The sequence below is a fragment of the Emydura macquarii genome, unplaced genomic scaffold (genome assembly GCF_026122565.2).
Source record: "Emydura macquarii macquarii isolate MOO-44397 ecotype Brisbane River unplaced genomic scaffold, CSIRO-AGI_Emac_v2 contig_2205, whole genome shotgun sequence".
NCBI lineage: Eukaryota > Metazoa > Chordata > Testudines > Chelidae > Emydura > Emydura macquarii.
In genome coordinates, this window is record NW_027132342.1 from 15,047,886 (window position 1) to 15,067,582 (window position 19,697).

Here is a 19,697-nt window from a genome sequence, read left to right on the forward strand (position 1 = left end):
TCTGGCCCTCTCAGTTACTCTTTCACTGAATACTCACCCCAGCAACTCAGTGGGAGAAGTGGGGAGGAAGGTATGTATATACATATAATTTTAAAGCTTAGGCATAACATTTGTTCAATTAGAGCAACTACATCCTCATGCTGCAGGCCATGAACAGAATCAGCTGGTCAGATAGAATTTTATACCTGACCCCCCTGGATCTAGTCTTGCATATTCAAGGTTTTATGTCCTCCTCTGGCCACTGCTGGAGAAGGGCTCCCAGACCAGAAAACTCTTGGGGTACTGTAAAACCAATTCACTTTATGGAAGCTGGATTAAGAAGAGTTGTTACCTGGTGCCCAAGTCCTCCTGAGGCAATGCTGACTGGATGGACCAACAATTTGCTACCATATGACTGCTTCTTTTGGCAGCAACACAGGCCTCCCTCCATTGTGTTCAGGAAAGGTGGAACAGCAACACAAGCACACGGATTGCAGCACATGGATAATCTTTATTGGTAACATCAGTGGAGCACCAGTAAACCACCACTGACTAGTGGTGACAGCTGAGGCACATGCTAAGGCACTTTTATATAAAAAAAGATTTTAAATTCTGTGAGAAAGCGACTGGGACACAGGTGCCTGCATTTGAAGCGCTTTCAGGCACACAGTATGGAGCTTCATATCTTTAATTATTTTTCTTTGCTTAGAAGTAAATCTAAATGCAGCATATACAATATGGTTAAGAATACAGGTAATCCAGCAACCAGTGTATGGTGTAGAAAAGTAAAGACTATCTCTATATAACCAAGGTCCCAATAGAAAGGCAGTGATAAAGACCTTTATTTTTTCTTAATTACTCATTACAAGAGACACAAAGGCCTTTTACGTATATCTGTGCAGATTAAAGGATTTTTAATATTCTCTTAGTCAATGGTGCAGAATAACTAACCCCATCCCCTGGATACAGAGCAGATACACAAGAGGCTTGGACATGTCAATAAAAAGAGATTCTTCTCCCCTTTCCTTCCCATCCACACAAATTAAATTCCACTCGATTCGGTGCATTACCATTCAATATATTTGGTCCTCAAGAGATTCTCAGACAAGCACACAGAGATTCTTCTGTTTTCTCTGCCCCCGTCACCAGCAACTGATTCACGCTACCTTAGATAAAAACCCAATCAGACAGGAGCAGAGACACTAACAGGACATCATTGCACTTCCGAGATCTGGCCAGACAGTAAGAACAAGGAAAAAAAAAGTCTTTGGCAAGCCCCCCAGGTGGGTGATCCTGAAAGGAACTTCCCTCCTCCCCCCCTGCCTATGAACATGTGGGCTCTAGAAAGAAGAAAGGGTGAATTGTCAGGGCCAAAGCACCCCGTTATTCCTGAAACTGCTTCCAAACCACCTGGGAGGGCAGATTAAAGAGGCAGAAGTCTGAGGTCACTGAACATGATTGCCAAAAGCAAACAAAGGGGGAGAGGGGGAGAAATAGAGGAAGGGGCTTTCCCTGCATCTCTCAAACTAGGATCCCAAGAAAAAGTAGATTTACAGCAAAAAATCTCTTTCCCTAATCCCTCTCCTTCCAAGTGTAAAGATTCACCAGCAGCCACAGCATGGACAGTTCTGCAGGTATCTGTAGTTATCAAACTCTGCTGGTCAGATTTTAGAGTCCCAACTCTTTGGTATGAAATACAAAACTTGGAAGCTGGGAAGAGAAGGAAATGAGGAACACAAATGCCCAAAGGCTCCAGATACACCGAACACTTGCTGAGTGGGCTCTGCTTTCCCCAGGAGGTGGTTTACAGGAAGTCCACTGGAGGAGGGGGGGTAGGTCACTCTTGCAGGCGTAACCTGGGTCATAGGAGAAGACTTATTCAGTAGCTTTGGCATCGCCAGCATCCGGCTTGCTGTCCACTTCCTCATCTGAGCATTCTCCAGTGCCCTTTCTGGCGATCCGGCGCGGAACAACAAATGGCAGGTCCCCACGCCTAGAGAGGGATGAACAGCAATATCAAGGCAACAAAATTAGTTTAACGTCTGTCAGATAGGGTATGCTTTGGGGCAGGGAGGGCAAAGAAGGGCCTGGCCCACAGTTTCCTTTGAGAAGATGCACATCTGGTCACTGAGGTTTCTGCTTTTGGCTAGGACAGCTTACTGGGGTGGAAGCGGATTTCTCATACGTGACTGATTGCTGTTACCTGAGTTTGCTCTTGAGGCAGCTAACCTCTCTATTCATTGCATCAGCTGTTTCTGTGGCATCCTCCAGCTCACGCTGCAGCTTTCTGCGGGATGCATTAGCTCGTTGGGCCTCTTCCTCTGCTTCCTCAAGCTGGCGTTTCAGCTGCTTCAAGCGCACATTCGCCTTATCTACCTGAAGAGCAGAAAGGAAAAGTCAGTCTTTCAGAAAGCTCAGTCTTAGCCCGTTGTGGGGGCTCCAGCACTGCAGTAGAGAATTACACCAGAGAGAAGCTGAGTCCCTAACGGCACCTACTTTTACTCCTCCCTCTATGAAGTTAGTTGCCTGGACTTGGATTTATTTTAGTTTTAAGCTTATACTTCTGCTTCTCCTTGTTCTTCAGCTGGTTAGTGCAGGAAGTGTTGCATAAGCTGCCTCTTCCATACAACAGGGTCCAGAGACATTTCAGCTTTGGCTTACTCAGAAGGCCAACAGCCTACACCACACTCCCCTTCCTCCATACATATGAGCCCACAGAGGAATTTGCCTCTGGGATTTTAAGAGGACCAGAACTTGGATTTTTAGATGCCAGGCTGAGCAGACTCACTTACAGAACATCGTTCCAATTTATGCTGCTCAGATTAACTGTGGAAATTACTGAAAGGGAGAGGATGTTCTTAAAACATCGCCCTTTCAGCTGTACCAGCCATCAAACAGGACAGAGCTAAGACCATGGGCAGCCATATTCTCAGTGCAACAATACGTGGAAAGAGTCTACAGAGAAAATAATGCCACCATCCTGTAATGGTGGAAGCAGATGGGCCTTTGCATGGGGTAGAAGTCCACCAGCTACAAGCCAAAACTACAGACTGCTACTGTATGTAATTTGCACATACCTGATCTTTGTACTGCTCAGAATTGCGTCTCTCATCATCCACCTGCAGCAAGACATCCTTCAGCTTCTTCTCAGCACGGCGCACCTGCTTGCCTGCAGCCTGGCGTTCTCTGTGCAAAAATACAATGTCAGCTCAGGCAACAGATTATCTGCTGTGACCCTTTGAGCAACATCCCTGACAAAGTTTTGTTTTTAACCCACATACATGAAAACTTCCCTAGTCATTGCATCACAGGGAAATGAAAGGAGACAAGAACTCCACTCAGGGAATTGGCAAAGCAAAGGGGATGGAAGCCAGGTTTCCTGGAGAAGCCCAGGAGGTACTGGCTAGTCAGTATGACCTCTTTGCCAGTTTGAGGAGGACATTAAAGGGTCACAGAACTATAGCTACAGTTCCAGGAGTGGCAACGCTTGGAATTAGTGGCCTTTACTGTGAGAAAGCAGGAAGTCAGTGGAGCTACTGAGCTGCTCTTTCCTGGTAAGCAGCTGGAGCACTCATTCCAAGAGGCTGGCGCACAGCACTCAAGAGCAGGATTTTGCTCTGTGCTAGTACATCAGAGGAGCTGGTGGCCTTTACCATTTCAGGAGGTTCTGCTAGGACATACTTGGTCTCAGAGTCCAGCTGCTCTTCCAGCTGTGCTATCTTTGACTCCAAGGCAGTGATGGAAGCCTTGTACTTGGACTTCACCGCACTCTCCATCTCCTGCAGCTTGGCTTTAAGCTCCTTGTTCTGACGCTCCATTTGCTGGCGAGCATTTTCGTTCTTCTGGGCATTGCTGCGCTCGGCATTCAAGTCAGTATTTATCTGATCGATCTGGGGAGAGAAAAGTCAACATACCAAGAGGGTTCTGGGCTGGAAGATGGATTAATTTTTACTCACCAATAGATGCTTGTCAGAAAGGACCCCCAGCATGAGTGGAGAAGCTTATGATGTAGAAATCAGGCTTGATTAACACTATTATGTAGCATATCACTCTCCATAGACACAAAAGGACTGAAACTCTCCTATAAGCCTGTTTTGGTTTATTCGAAACACCCATGGCAGAAGGGATTGAGGGTTAAGTTTGCTAGGTCCCCTTCTCAGGGGCTGGTTTTGCCAGCCAAATCTCAGCTATAGGCTACGTGCCATGGCAGTGACAGTCTGCTCTACTATGTAGCATCCAGCTGCCCCCATAAGAAAGGTCTGCCAGAAAGCATGTGCCATAGCCACATGCTTAGGACAGCCTTACCTTTCAGCTACTTAGGAGTGGCCTGGAAAGATTTTGTTTTCAAAGAAATAGAAGCAGAAACTGAAGTCATCTCCAGCCGAGGACTCTGCCTGCTATATAGTCATTGCTGACTGTATGGCACAGTAGGGACTGCACTGTTAACATTTGAAGGTCAGAAGCTCTGCTTTACATCATCAGTCCATCGAAGTGAAAGAGCTCCTTGGTAAAGATGTACCAACATTCAGCTTGACTAGCTACTGGGCCAGGAACCAGAACTCTAGTATTTGGCTTCTGTATCCCCCCCCCCGGGACCTCTACTGGAAGCGGAACAGCTAGAAAGTGGGGCTGTCCCCTTCCCACAGTACTTGTGTAATGGCCAACTCAGCTACTCCTCCTTTATGTTCTGAGCGTGCCATAGCATCCACACCCTTGTAATCTTCCTTCCTCCTATGGCCAGGTCATCTTCTCCCTTCTCACTGCTGTGCCTCTCTCCCCTCCCATTTAGGAATGAACTCTAGAGGGTGCAGGTTTCAGATCTGCCTCAAGTCTCTCAGGAAACTACTAATCTCACTCACTCTTGCAATCGGGCAGGTTATTTTAACCTCTGGACAATCTCATTTGTATTGCAGTAAGAACCAGGAGTCAGAGTCATGGACCAGGGCCCTGTTGTGCTAGGTGCTGTACAAACAGAACAAGACAGTCCCTGCGCCAAAGATCTAATATATGCCAAGAACATTCAGATCAAGGTCTCAATTTAGAAAGATACTACAATTGACTAATGCACTTGGTAAGGTTAATCATTTTGGAGGACATGGTGAAAAGTGATTTTCTATAGAGTGGGACTGTTTCAATATACATGGAGAAGCAAACTGTGATGTTGATAAGGGGTGACTGAAGATCATGAGCTAATACAAAGGATGACTGGACAGGACTCTCTTGAAGAGTTTGGGAGATAGCCATTCAGTGCTCACTGATGGCTTATACTGACCCTGGAATGTTAAAGCCTCTTTGTAAGAGAAGGAAAGTAGCTGGGGCTAAGCCATCAGTGAGCACTGAATGGCCATCCCATTTTATCTCTAGCAGTGCATGGACATTGCTGAGTAAAGCTATTTGGGAATCTGTATTGTTTGGAAGGCAGGAGGTAGTAAATCCAGAACTCAGTTCGGGAGTTTATAGGTGGGAAGACCCTGAGCAGGTACCTGAAGATTTGCTTTCTTGAGCCGGTCATTGACCATCTCTGTGTTGCTCTGCTCCTCCTCCAACTCCTCCTCCAGCTGAGCTATCCGGGCCTCTAGTCGCCGTTTTTCCTCCAAGGCCAGGGCTCTAACAAGGATAATAAAAATTAAGTGTTGGTTGGTGGTAATGCACTGCACTCCCTGGAGAAAACCTATGAGTTATAGCCTTACAAAACAGTAATAGTCTGTAGACCAGGGGTGGGGAACGTCCGGCCTGCGAAATCTTTTTTTCTGGACCTGGCAGCGGGGAGGAATTCAGCGGTGGCGCGGTTTCACGGTGGCGGCAGGGTTCCGGGGGGGGGGGCAGTGCCCACCACCGAAACCCTGCCACCGAAAACCCTGCCGCCGTTTGTCCCTTTTCGGTGGCGGGAGGACTTCGGCGGCGGGCATTGCTCCCGCCCCCCACGGAACCCCGCTGCCGCCAAGAAACCGCGCCGCCGCCGAATTCTCCCCCACCGCCAGGGCCACCATCAGGCCCTTGACATAAAAAAGGTTCCCCACCCCTGCTGTAGACACTTACCATACAGGCTAGGGCATATGCTTACATAGGACTCCCTCCCCAGCCCGCTTCTCCTCCCCAATGAAGAGAGACATTACTCACCCTTTGCCACTGCTGTTGGCAATCTCATCGGCCAACTCATCCCTCTCTTGCTGGGCCTGGCGCTTGGCACGTTCAGCAGCTGCAAGTTCCTGAACAAAAAGAGATGGTTAGCGAGGCAATGTGACATTAGCAATTAATGCAGAACAGAAGACAAGTAGCTACTAGTAACGAGTGGATTCCAACAAGTCACAGAACTGGTGTTCTGTACTTCCACATGGACTCCCTGTGTTTGTGTCACTCTTATTCAGCTGGTAAGAAAAGACCAAGTATGCAGAGGAGATGGGGCCTAGTACTGTAGGGGTTACTGCTGTGCTCAGAGGTGGCATATGGAGCCACACAGCAGCCTATTCCTTGGCTTAAGCAAGTGAACAGGCACTCCTGTTTGAATGCAGGCTCCATTACCTCCTGCATTTGAATCATCTCAGCCTCCATGTTCTTCATCTTCTTCTCATTCTCTTTGGCCTGGACTAAGATGTCTTCTCTGGAGGTGCGTGCCTCATCCAGCTCCCGCATGTAATCCTTCATTTGGGCCTGCAGAGATAACAAAAGGGAGACTTCAGAGAACATCCTTCATCCCTCCCATTACATTACACAAGCAGTGCTACAAAATAAGGAAAGCTTGCTCTGGTTTCACAACTCCAACTCAAATGAATGGATTGAAACAGATCAGGATTAGAGACACATCTGAACAACAGCTGAACCTTTTCAACTGAACTGCTGCATAGATCAAGGTTCTAAGGCTGTGCCGCACTGCTCTGGTGATGAAAATGCATGATTCTGATAGGGAAACCAGGTCTCCAGCCCATGTCTCCATGCATGCCAGGTTGCAAATAGGCAGCAGGCACAAATCCCTCACCTGCAGTTTGCGGAGCTGTTTGATGGCTTCCTCACGATTCTTGTTGGCAGAATCTATCTGGACCTCCAGATCCTTCAGGTCCATCTCCAACTTCTTTCTGGCAGCAACAGCCATGGAGCGCTGCTTCCTCTCATCTTCCAGCTCCACCTCCATCTCTCGTACCTGGTAGGAAAAACAAGGCATCAGTGGAAACCAAACAGAGCTGTACAAATAAGCCAGCACGAACCATTCATCTCCCACAAAGAGACAAGAGTTCATTCCCTCTCCTGGAGGGGCCAGAAGCAGACAAGGGAGACAGTTAAGACCGTGTTCCTCAGCAATAAAGTGCTATGGTTTTTCAGATTGTCAGAGGGTGCAAGTGCTAGGACAATGGTGCATGAGGAACATGCGCCAGGGAGCGACTTGTAGCACGAGCAATGCCTCCCCATGATAACAGGAATTCTTGGAGTGGCACAGGCTAGATCTGGAAGGGCAGTGTCCAGCTGTCCTATGGCAGATGAAGGGACGCAATTCCCTTTCAGCAGACAATTTTCACGATTTGTGAAGTGATTCTGACCTGTCTGATCAGCTGTTTCTTCTTCTCCTCATTCTGCTCATCCCGACCCTGGAGGTCACGCTCAAACTGTGCCTTCATGGCTTGCTGGTTCACTTCCAGCCGCAGTTTGGCATCCTCTGTGGCCTGCAACTCATCCTCTAGCTCCTCCAGCTGGGTCTTCATCTCCTCCACCTGCTGCTCCAGGGCTCGCTTAGATTTCTCCAGCTCATGAACCTGCAACATGAACACACACCACAGGTCATTCAAATAATACAGCCACCAACTTCACCCACTTCAAGAGCAAAGAGGTGTCCAGATGCACCTATCAATAGAGCAGCAGCTCACTGAAAAAAGGATGCAAAGACCCTGCTGCCCCACCCTCCTTAGTCTCCTTGTACAAGCACCATAATGCCCCCTCAAATCAAGCACTTAGTAAGGCTAAAGAAAGCCACTTGCATACTTGAGCACCTTTAATCTGAACCTTGACCACAGCTATTCATTTTCCTGTTTCTTCTGGCTAGGCATACTGGGAAAATTTAAAGGGGAACCATGCATCAGGCCAGTCCTGATCTCACTGACGCAAGACACCAAACTCCCCTTGTAGGGAGTAGTGCCTGATCACTAATCTTTAGTATCTTCAGATTTGGGTCACTGTCTCCCATTCTCTGGCTGGCTCTCTATTTTTCAAATGCCAGTCTCACCCGGAACCCTCTCCTGTTTCTCCACACTGGGTAGTGGGTTTCATTCAACCAATGCCCAGCTTGTGCCTTTATCATGCTCTTCAAATCCCATCTCTCCTTCTTCCCTTTCACTCGCCCCTAATAAAGCCACCTTTTCCTATTCCTAAGCCCACAGCATGTGTTCAGTTCTCCCAACTGCATTCCTCTAAAGAGGTTCCTCTATTGCAAGTTTTTCAGTGAATCTGCCTAACAGGCTGGGATGCAGGTAACTTTGAAAGAGAGAAGTTTTAACAGCACACTTACACTCTTTCCAACGTCATCCTTGGAACTCATCAGGTCCTCCATCTCTGTGCGGAACTGTTTATTGAGTCTCTCCAGCTCTGCCTTCTGCTCCATGGCTTCTTCCAGGGCTCTGGCCATGGAGAGCGCTTTGGTCTCCTTCTCGCGTGCTTCTGCCTCAGCTCGGTCCCGCTCCTCTGCATACTTGGCAGAGATGGACTTCTCCTCTGCCAACAGCTGAAGGAAAGAATCAATGCCATGAGGTTTGCTGAGCTAGGCTCATCTCCTGATAGTGCCTTTCCAGCCTGTGTCTTGGATTTGGGCAGAAAGAGTAATGCAGAGAACATGGGTTTTGAGAGCCAAGCATATGGCTCCCATCTTCACTGGCAGTGTTGGAACTAGAACCCAACTGACTATAGTCTTCTGGTTCCCAGTCCCACAGTCACTACTTACACTTAAGCCCAAAGAGACAGTTGCAAACTGCCCATGACCTGGGTCTGCTCTCAAGCAACACATACAAATTAAGTGAGCTCAAAATTTCAGCCCTCCTGGACAAGAAGTGACCCTAGAATTCACATGCAAGGAACATGAATTTCCACCAGTGCCAGCTTCCTTCTTCCCACCCCCTTTATGGTTCAGAAAGAAACATGCATTCCCCAGAGATGTTTACATCGTGGCAGGCAGTACTAGGAAGGAAGATCCTCCTATTGTAAATCCCATGTCTGATAATACCTGATCAAACTTCTTCTGCTTCTTCTCCAGGTTGGAGACTATCTGCCGCTGGTGATCAAGGTCCACAGTGAGGTCATCCAGCTCTTGCTGTAACCGGTTCTTTGTTTTTTCCAACTTGTCATAAGCTGCTGCCTTCTCCTCATAACGCTGGACCATGGACTCCAAGTCCTTCTGCAGCTTCTTCTTGGCTTCCTCCACTGCCTCCAGGCAGCCCAGGCCATCATCCATCTTTTTCTTCGCATCTGCTACCTGGTTGGGGGGGGGATAGGAGGGAAGGGGAAAGGAGAGAACAGAGATTAAGCCCAACGACAGGGAGCTCTAACATGGGTGGGGGGAATGAGACACTTGATCAGTTCAATTCTAAGAGAATAATTTTAGTCAGACTTACTAGCTGTGTGGGATGAAGAGTCCCCCTTCTCCTCAAATAGTTACACAGATGTTTCTAGAGAAGATTCTCCCCTGATACAATGCTAAATGCTTTTAGATTCCTATCAGGATATTCAGTTGCCTGAGCCCTGCAAGGTCACTGCTTCCTCAGGAAAGTTTCCTTTGATAACAAGTTCAGATCCCACCAGCATTCCCCATGTGAACTAGATTTCCTAGGAGTCAGCTTTATGCTTGTTATTTCCCCCTACAGGAAGGTTTGTTCTATGAGTTGCAGGCTCTGTACCTGCTGATGAAGGGCAGAGATCTGTTTCTCCAGATTCCTCTTTGCCTCTTCCTCCTCCTCCAGCTGCTCTTTGACGCTGTTCTTCTCATCCTCCACCTGCTTCAGTTTGGTGCTGAGGCTCAGCTTCTGGCGAGTCTCCTCCTGCAGCAGCTCCTACACAGCAAAGAGATTGGAATTTAAAGCCTTTCATTTAAGGAAGCCAAGGAACTTTACAAGCTCCAAACATGGATGTCAACTTGTGAGGTTTAAGTATCCTACTTTCAAAGAAAAACAAAAGAGTTTAAATGACTGCTTAATGTCGTTCAACAAGTCAGTGTATAAGCCAGGGAGAACTCCCACAAGTCCTACTCTAACCATTGAAGGACACTCCCTTCACTATGATAGCTGAGAGGCGGAAGTGCTAGCATCTGCCTTCTGGCTCAGCCACCTCATAATCCTTTCCAGGCTTCTCTATAAACAGCACACAAAGCTTTTAAACTCCTCCTAACAGTTCATGCTTGCAGGTGGCTGTATTCTGCCATCTCCGTTTCATGATGGACTTTAATACTGAAAATCAGAAGAGGTTAATGGTGTTAATTCACTCAAACAGCTGGTGCCTTTCCTATCCCTGCTCCGATAAGTGATAGTGATCTATGAACTGTCCTAGGGCAGCAGCCACATTGATTGAAGAGATCAATATCTTTAGGTCATCTAGTTCAAGTAGTGGCAGCATGATTCAATATTCCTGCCAACGCACAATTGTTTTGTGGTGCATTAATATTTGGTCTAGCTTACTTTTAAGTGTCCCAAGACAATGACAAGTGTCAGTAGGAGATAGGCTTATTCCACAGCCTGTCAGGTCTTGCTGTCAACCCCCAAATAGTCAACCTAAGTTTTTCTTCCTAGTCATACCTGTGAACCACTAAACAATTCCTCCTTTCGTTGGCATTTACACCCTGAAATTTGTAGGCTCATCATACTCCCCACTTAGCCAAGTTCTACATGTGCTGAATGGATTCGCTTTTTAACGAGCTCTAGACCTGACCTCAGCAGCAGGAGCTGAAGCCAAAGCAGTCACAGAAATGCATTAAAGTCATGGAATCTGTGGCCTCCATGACTAACCCATATCCTTAATTATCTACATTACAGTAGCACCTAGACCCTAAGCAGGACTGGGACCATTGTGTAGAGTGCTGTACAAACAATAAGAATCCTTGTTTTGTCTTACATTTTAAGACAAAAAGTAACAAGTGCTAAGAGACTATTTTCTAAATTGATCCTTCCCTATTAATCCTCTCTGTTGTTCAGTTCCTCCTAGTTTAATAGAGTTACATACCATTTACATGTGGTTTACTCTTCCAGATGAATACTAGGTCCAATCTAACCACCTTCATCAGTCTGTAGGATATCCCCAGAACTCAACCCTTTGGCTGCAGGCCCATATACTTAAATGGCACTTATATCCAAGCCCATTTGACCAGAGTAAGATTTTTCTGAAACACTGAAATGTATCTGATGTACTGCTGTCCCCCTCACTACCAAATAAGGCTACTTTGCCAGTCACTATGAACTTCAGAGGAAGCTACAAATGGAAAGTAGTTGACAAATGTAGCATGCACCAAGACCACCAGTGATCTTAAATGAGAACACTGCATTGGCAGCACACAGCACTCAAGTGGGAAGGTAAAGAGAATGGTTCCAATCCTGGGCTAAAGGACAGATAAGCTTGTTCCATGTACTGACGGAGCAGGTGGCGGATAAAGGGGTCATTCTTGAGGGGACCCATTCAGCATATCACATCAGCCAGAAACACCAGATGTACAGAAGACCACAGATATTTAGTGTTGAGAATTACCCAGTGTTCTATTACTGTGGCAAGCATGATGAATACAATACATAAAGATCCTACAATTCCCACACCTCACCTGGGTATCCTGAAGCTGTGACTCCAGAGTAGAGAAGTCTTTTGCTAATTTGATTGATTTGCTGTCAGACTGATTCAGAAGGCCTGTTATGTTGTCCAGCTCGACCTGCAAGAGAAATTAAAGCATGCCAGTTATCAAATGGAACAGCAAACAAACAAACTAGGAGTAAATGTGCAGCTTTTGACTTGCCATAAAGCCACCTTCTTTCCGGAAAGCAGGACATGTTAAACATCTATGTGCCAAGGATGGAATCCTTGAATAAGACTAAAGGAGCCTCAATTAAAATCTCCCCATCTGTGAAGACCTGCCCTGGCCATCCATCCTACCTGAGGCCATAGTATAGAATCTCCTATTACTCAAGGTTACAGGGAGTTAAGTTGATACTTTGCCTTCTTACAACCATCTGCCCCAAGACTAGATAGAGCCATGTCTCTGCTCTTTCCTGGATCAAAGTATGCCTCCCATCCATCGCTCTTGTATTTTCACTAGATACCCCCACAGGAAGAAGGCAGCATGAGGCAGTGTCCAGTTTGAGTGGGGAGGGAGGGAAAGTTTACCCCACCCTTATGAAGGCAGCAGCAATAGTTTAACCAGTGGTTTTCTGCCTTTCACATACCATGCCTCCATATTATAAACAGTTTTGGGACCACCCTCTCCTAACTAGCCATATAGAAAAGGAGTTGTGACCCACACCCTCACACACATTCAGAGTCCGTAAGTACTAGAACCTCAGTTAAAAAAAGCTTCTTATTAGGAGTGGAATTGATATGCGGACACTACAGACTTTTCGAACCCACAAAAATGAGGATTCAATTGGGTCACTTTACCCCTCCCATGGGTATATACCTGATCCTTGTACCCTTCCCCCCTTCCAATAACTGGAATTTGCACAGCCTAGGAGGAGGGAACACTACTTCTCCTGTAGAGATCCCCTTGGGCCTGACAAGGGACAAGATGACATTAACTAGCTGGCCATCAGCTAGGAAAAGCAGATGTGGCAACCCACTGTCCCTTACAGACAGAAGTGCCACCCCACTACCTTCCTATCTGCCCCCAGCTCTGCACATACACAGGAGCTAAGGAAAACTCATGGACCCTTACCTGGAGTTTGGTGACTTTCTCCGCCAGCTCTGTCCGCACTCTCTCGCCCTCCGTAAATTTCACTTGTAGCTCTTGGAATTGGGCGTCTACTTTTTTCCGCTTGTGCTCAGAGTCCCCTTTGCCTTGCAGAAGCACCTTCACCTCATTGGACAGCTCAGCACGCTCGCTCTCCAAAGCCTGTTTTGCCTTCTCAAGATTTGCTTTTACCTGAAGGAGAAAAAAACAGCAGATTTTAGATGTAGCGGATCTTCAGTCTCAGTGAGGTATTTATTCTGATAGCCAGCTAGTAGTATTTTCATAGCTAGGCCCTGACTGCTTATCCAAGAAAGCTGATCCCATAGTTAGAATTCAGCAACCAGCCACTGAAGAGCAGCAGATGTTTACCTACCCGAAGTAGTAACAGTCACAGGGAGAAGATAGAACTGAGGACAGTTTGTACTTCAGATTACCAAATTAAACTCCCTGCAGTCACAGTAAGAGCAGGGACCAGAGGTCAGCAAGTAGCATCAGTGAAAGAAATGAGTGTATCACAGCTATGTAGTACAGTTAAGCACTGAGTGTGACATATTAAGGGTAACTAATCATCATGCTGCGAGGTGTACACTGATCCACTGGGGGACGGGAGAGGGTGAAGGTGGGAAGGAAAGAAAAACATTAGAAAAGTTAGTTACCATTCTATAACTGACCAGGTATATTACAGGTATTTCCATATTCCTCTGAAGCTTTAACTATTGGCCCCTGTTGTACAGCAGCTACTGTTCCAGAGGGATTGTCTGATGCAGCACTATGACTCCAGTTCTCTTACATACCCGCTTGGTTTGTTCCAGCTGCTCTGCCAGCTCCTCCAATGCCTGTGAATGTTTCTGTCTCATCTCCTGGATTTGTGCTTCATGGGTCTTTGCTTCATCATCCAGGGTCTTCTTCAAAAGAGTCACTTCCTGTTCCCGTTTTGACCTGCAAAAACCACAGATATTAATGGACAGGATCAAGGAATATGCATCCCCCTGTAACTTGGCATATTTGGGGTACCCAGGCACTGGTTAAGAGACTCAAGCTATGAAGAGAGAAAACAATCCTTGAGTGATCATCAGAATCCAGCCTTGCCCATCTTTAAATTTTGCGAATCCAAGATCAGATTAAAGCTTGGAGAACTGTCCTACAGACTGAGTGTCAATTGTGCCCATAGACAGCAAGAACAACAATTCTGGGGCCTTACCATTGCATAATTAGGAAAAAATCACCTTTCACAAACAGGAAAGGGACCATCTTGTGGAAGACTGGCATCTTAACCAGACATTTCACTCTAGCCTCTCTAAGTCTCTGCAGCTGCAGAAGTACTCAGTCTTCTCCTCTCATGGTGAGGAAGCTAGCACCTGGTCTACCTCACCGAGCATCACTATTTTCAGATGTTGCCATTACCTGAGCTCCTGCTGTGCTGCAGTTGAATCTAGCGTATCCTCTAGCTCTGTTTTCAGTGCCTCCAGCTCCTCTCCCAGATCCCGCTTCTGTTTCTCTGCTTTGTTCCTAGCTGCCCGCTCAGACTCCAAGTCTTCCTGCAGTTCAGTGAGCTGAGATTCCAGCTCCCGGATCTTTTTCACAGCCATGTTCTTCTGAGCTGCCTCCTCTTCCACCCTGCATAAGACACAGATCTTTGGTCACAGCAATACAGTTCTAGCCACATGAAGCTTAAGTGACCCACCACCTGCCTCCAGGAAAGTGACCACAAACAGTGAGTAGGAGAGAGGTTAGTACTCTGCATTGGTCTGAGATCAAGGTCCCCATTTCTGGTCTTATTCCCTCCATAGTTAAGGTCCTTGTTTGGTCTGCCACTGATTAAAAGGCTAGATTAGTTAGTTCAATCTGTGGGACAGAGGAATGTTGACAAGAGGGGAGAAGACAGAAGGGAAGAGGTGATTTACCATATGTTAAGTTACATTCAACATTACAAATTAAGCATTGACTTTTCAAGGTTGCTTTTGGCACCTGTTCAGTAAACAAAGCTGCCCCATGTCAACCCCTTTGATATATTGCTGCCTCTGAAAGCATGTGCATTTCACAGAACGTTTGCATTCTAAGGCTGCTCACAGGAATCAGCAGTGAAAAAGCGACAGTGTTAAATGCATTGATCTTGCAGTCTAATAAACTAGTTTTAGAACAGTTGCATGTTCCATTCAGCTCCAATTCCGATAAGCGACACAGGACAAGGAATTCTGTCTGATCAGGCAACCCCAGGAGGTGAGGCCTCACCTAGCCAAGGCTGCATGTAGTTCCTCTTCCTTCTTGGCCAGCTGCATTTTGAGTTCTGCAATCTGAGCCTGCAGCTCAGCAATCTGGTCGTGCAGATCAGTGGAGTCTCCTTCAAGCTTCCTGCGAGTCTTCTCCAACTCCTGCCGCTGTTTTTCTTCACGACGCAGACGCTCTGAAGGAGACAGACAGGAAAGGAGGACACAGTAGCATAAATGGAGACATCTGTTCTTAGGACACCGCATGATGTATCAACAAGAGAGCAAAACTGAGAGGCAATCTCTTCTAACATGGCATCCAACCACCACCCTGCTGGATATTGTGCCTTCTTCCAAGGACCTTTAGTGTCTGCCCCCAATCTTGCACTACTATTAAAAGTTGGATCTGGAAGACTTATTTCAGGTTCTTACTTTACAGCCAGCTTCCCTTACTCTTCATCCATCACAAGACTGTCTTTGCCAGGGAAGACTGTGCCATGCTCCTCCCCACTGACATCTCTCTGCATATGTAGCTACAAAGTGATGTTAAGCAACAGCTCTCCTTCCTCCACAAAAAGGGAACGGGCTGCTCCAGGCTGTCTCCCCCCCAGCAGTTTTCCCACAGAGACTCATCAGAAGTGAAAAAAAAAATCTTTAAATCTGCATCCTAAACTGCACTAACAAGGAGAGCCCTCCCTTTGGATCATCAGCACTAACCCCAGCATACAGATACCGCTGGAAGCAGAAGAGCGGAGATATTCCCACAACATGAAAAGAAATGGAACCAGTCTTTCTCCTCCATAAGTCTGTTGGTTTAGAGGATTTTTATGCAGCTCAAAGCTCAGCTGACAAGGCACATAACCTTCAGCCAGCCAGCGAATGGTTCCATCAGACTGATCAATAGCATCCATACTGCAGCCCCAGTGCATTAACCCTTTGGTAACTGGAATCCCAATGAAGCCACAGACCTAGAATCAGACTAACTGAGATTTAGGAAATCCTGATTGATGGTGGACCCTAATACCAAATAAGCCAGGCCTCTTCTCTACCTTCCAGATCTGTGATCATGGCCTCATGTTTGTTCTTGAGTTTAGCCAGACTCTTAGACTTCTCCTCTTCCTCAGTTAGATTGGTTGTAAATTCAGATATTCTGTCTTCCAACAGTTTCTTCTCCTGCAGGATTTAAAAGCCAGTGTCAAATTTGGTGCTGGAATTTGGATAGGCTCATTTTTAGAGAATGAAAATGGCACACATGAATGGATTATTACCTGACTCCTGCCACAGAAATAAACCCCAACCCCAGTCTGGATTTGGTTGCAGAGTGGCAGCTGACCCACACTTCCTGGGTTTCCCAAATCCTATACATAGGATCCTCCTATGACCAAAAATCTCCTGGAGGCTACAGCACAATGGGTTGAATACAAGAATAGCGTAACCCTTCCATTTTAGTTTCCTGGATTAAGAATTAGGATACGGTTTAATTTAGGTCAAGTATGTTCCATGGTTCTTTCACTGGGCACAATTCATTCTACTTTGGCAACTTTTGAACGACAGCAACAAATCCAACTGTCTCATGCACACCAAGCTGCACTCCTGGTTAGAAGTAAAGGAAGTCTGACATCACCTTGCTCCATCCCTTCCCCACACCCAAGACTAATCATGTAACCCCAGTGTAAGTCCAAGAAGCTGGGAGAACTAAGCTCTGCAACTAAGCTGGGTAGGGGCAGGGCGAGGGGTCCACTTGATTCTCTAGCAACCACGCTTCTGTAGGACACAAGGAATGGGTGCTCACTGGCTTCAGAGGGAGACTCACTGACAGAGTGGGTCCAGGCTTACAGGACCATTCCCCTGGGAGCAATTTTATACTGACCAAAGGGAAATAAAGTTGGTGATGAAGGAGGCTTCAGGATTTAGTGTACATTCCAAATATTGGCCATTTTTAAATAGCTGACTGGTATTTGATAGCCCTCTTTGCTTTGAAAGAACTCTTTAGGCTACATGCTTCTCACCCTAGGCAATATAATCAGACAGAACAGGCTCACTCAAGAACTGAGAATTTAGTCAAGACTGCTTAAACAGTACCAGTCTGGGCATATTGGCTTGTTAGCTGGCAACTAATTTCAGGAATGAGTTCGGCTCAAAAACGCAACAGAGTCATTGAAGACCCAATTTAGCCCCTCCCTTAACACAACATACCATGAGTAGCTACATCTTCTGACTTCCTGTACCCACCAGACCAGCTGAGCACCCCAATGCTGTTGGTTGGGAGCTGCATGTGTACCTTACCTTGGCCAGTTTGAGATTGTGGTCTTCCAGAACTATCAGATCTTCCTCCAGCTTCTTCAGCTTGGCCTCTGTGGTCACCTTTTCCAGCTGCAGCTTCTGCCTTGCACTTTCCTCTTCCTCCAGCTGCTCCTCTAGTTCCTGAACAAGGCCCAGAGAAAAGCATGACATGTTATTCATACTGCTCACATGTCATTGCTAGAATATTAATACAACCATTAAAAATTAACCCTCAAAATGAGGGTTTCCCCATCCTACAACCAAACACCAATATATTAAAAAGGAAAGAATGGTTACTTACCTCATAGCTGTTGTTCTTCAGATGTGTTGCTCATGTCCATTCAGAATTAGGTGTGTGCGCGCTGCATGCACCGGTGCCGGAAATTTTTCCCCTAGTGGTATCTGTAGGGCCAGCTCTAGCATCCTCTGCAGTGGTGCGTGTATGTGCCCGTATATAGGGCACCACCAGCCCCCCTCCCTCTCAGTTCCTTCTTGCTGGAACTCTGACAGAGGGGAAGGAGGGTGGGTTGTGAATGGACATGAGCAACACATCTCAAAGAACAACAGTTACAGGACAAGTAACCGTTCTTTGAGTGCTTGCTCATGTCCATTCAGAATTAGGTGATTTACTAGCAGTACCTCTGGAGGCGGGAAGGAGTTCATAGACATGGTGATTGCAGCACCGCCCTGCCGAACCCAGCATCATCTTGCACTTGCTGCGATATAGTGGGACGTAAATGTGTGTATAGAGGACCATATAGCAGCTCTACAGATGTCCTGAATGTTTACACGTGCCAGGAAGGCCACTGAAGACGTCTGTGCCCTTGTAGAATGGGCAGACAGGGAAGCTGGGGGTGTGACCTCTGCTTGCTGATAGCAGGTCATAGAGGTCATAATCCAGGAGGAAATCTGCTGAGACAACACCGGACATCCCTTCATCTGATTGGTGATCACAATGAAGAGCTGCGTGGAGCGGCAGAAGGGCCTTGTTCTGGCAACATAAAAAGCCAATGCCCTCCTCACATCAAGAGAGTGAAGACGCTTCTCCTCATTGGATTTGTGGGGCTTTGGAAAGAAATAAGTCCTGGTTGACATGGAAGTGGGAGATGACTTTCAGCAGAAAGGATGGGTGAGAATGAAGCTGCACCTTGTCCTCAAAGAAAACTGCGTATGGAGGCTCTGAGGTCAGGGCTTTTAACTCAGAGACCCTCCGTGCTGAGGTGATTGCCACCAGGAATGCCACCTTCCAGGACAGATACGCGAGGGAGCAAGAGGCCAATGGCTCAAATTGCAGTGCCATAAGTCTTGAGAGGACAAGGTTTAGATCTCCCTGAGGGACCGGGTCCCTGTATCGGCAGAAAAAGCCTCTCCAGGCCCTTGAGGAACCTGGACGCCATCCTGTGGAAGAAGAATGACCTGCCCTGGATCAGAAGGTGAAAGACAGAGATCACCACCAGATGCACCTTGATAGACAAGAAAGGCCAGGCCCCCCCATTTCAGATGAAATAGATAGTCCAGGACCATCTGAATAGGGGATTTCATTGGCGAGACATTTTGAGCTGTCGCACAGCGGGTAAAGCGTTTCCATTTGGCTAAATAAGAGGCCCTTGTGGACGGCTTGCTGCTCTCCAACAGGATCCTTTGAACTTGGGCCGAACAGTGGCGCTCATCCCCGCTTAACTACAAAGCATCCACACCATCAGATGCAGAGTGGTCAGATCTGGGTGCAGCAGACAACCTTGGTCTTGAGAGAGACAGTCCGGTCTCAGCGAGACCTTGATGCATCCTGTAATTGTCCAGAGGAGTGGTGTGAGAGGGGCCCACCACAGTCTCGTCGGGCGAGGAGGATGAGGAGGCAGGAATCTGAGGGGGGGCTGGATTTTTCTTCCTGGTTGGGGTGGTTACTGAAGGGCTGGCTGAAAGGGAATCTTCCTGGGCCGAACAAATAGCTGCCTCCGGTACTGCGGCCCGGCCTTTAGATGACTGCAGTACAAAGGTGCTCACCGATGACTGAGCATATGGTATAGTAGCTTGAGGGAACTCCCATGGGTTCCAATATTGCTAGGGACCTGGCCATTGTCCTTGTGGTCAGCCTCCGATTTGTGGCAGCATGGAAAACCCCGTAGGCTGCTAGGAGGCTTGTCCTTTCGGGGGGAGGACCACCTCATCTCCCGACTCCAGAGAGCTGAAAGCTGGTGACCATGGAGGCACCGATGCCGCTTGCCTTTCTGCACTGTTTTTTGAGTGCCTGGACTCCAGTGACTGGGAGCGATGCCCAGAGATCAAGCGTTGTGTGCACATTGACCGTGTCTTATCCTTAGGTTTTCTATATGGAT

At 47.1% G+C, this 19,697-nt stretch overlaps 1 protein-coding gene across 1 annotated transcript in view; it reads right to left on the reverse strand.

The window, feature by feature from the left end:
* Nucleotides 1–470: 470 nt before the first annotated feature.
* MYH9 (myosin heavy chain 9) overlaps nucleotides 471–19,697 on the reverse strand; it is a 96,605-nt gene continuing 77,378 nt past the window's right edge. The window contains exons 23-41 of the mRNA XM_067559411.1: nucleotides 17,365–17,502; nucleotides 16,128–16,251; nucleotides 15,104–15,275; nucleotides 14,276–14,488; nucleotides 13,666–13,810; nucleotides 12,857–13,063; nucleotides 11,756–11,860; nucleotides 9,852–10,004; nucleotides 9,182–9,430; nucleotides 8,474–8,686; nucleotides 7,512–7,724; nucleotides 6,956–7,117; nucleotides 6,502–6,630; nucleotides 6,100–6,188; nucleotides 5,463–5,586; nucleotides 3,661–3,869; nucleotides 3,057–3,165; nucleotides 2,183–2,355; nucleotides 471–1,972 (exon numbers count right to left, since the gene is read on the reverse strand). Coding sequence (XP_067415512.1) covers nucleotides 1,855–1,972; nucleotides 2,183–2,355; nucleotides 3,057–3,165; nucleotides 3,661–3,869; nucleotides 5,463–5,586; nucleotides 6,100–6,188; nucleotides 6,502–6,630; nucleotides 6,956–7,117; nucleotides 7,512–7,724; nucleotides 8,474–8,686; nucleotides 9,182–9,430; nucleotides 9,852–10,004; nucleotides 11,756–11,860; nucleotides 12,857–13,063; nucleotides 13,666–13,810; nucleotides 14,276–14,488; nucleotides 15,104–15,275; nucleotides 16,128–16,251; nucleotides 17,365–17,502 — 3,045 coding nt within the window. The 3' untranslated portion in view covers nucleotides 471–1,854. The remainder of the gene's footprint in view (nucleotides 1,973–2,182; nucleotides 2,356–3,056; nucleotides 3,166–3,660; nucleotides 3,870–5,462; nucleotides 5,587–6,099; nucleotides 6,189–6,501; nucleotides 6,631–6,955; nucleotides 7,118–7,511; nucleotides 7,725–8,473; nucleotides 8,687–9,181; nucleotides 9,431–9,851; nucleotides 10,005–11,755; nucleotides 11,861–12,856; nucleotides 13,064–13,665; nucleotides 13,811–14,275; nucleotides 14,489–15,103; nucleotides 15,276–16,127; nucleotides 16,252–17,364; nucleotides 17,503–19,697) is intronic.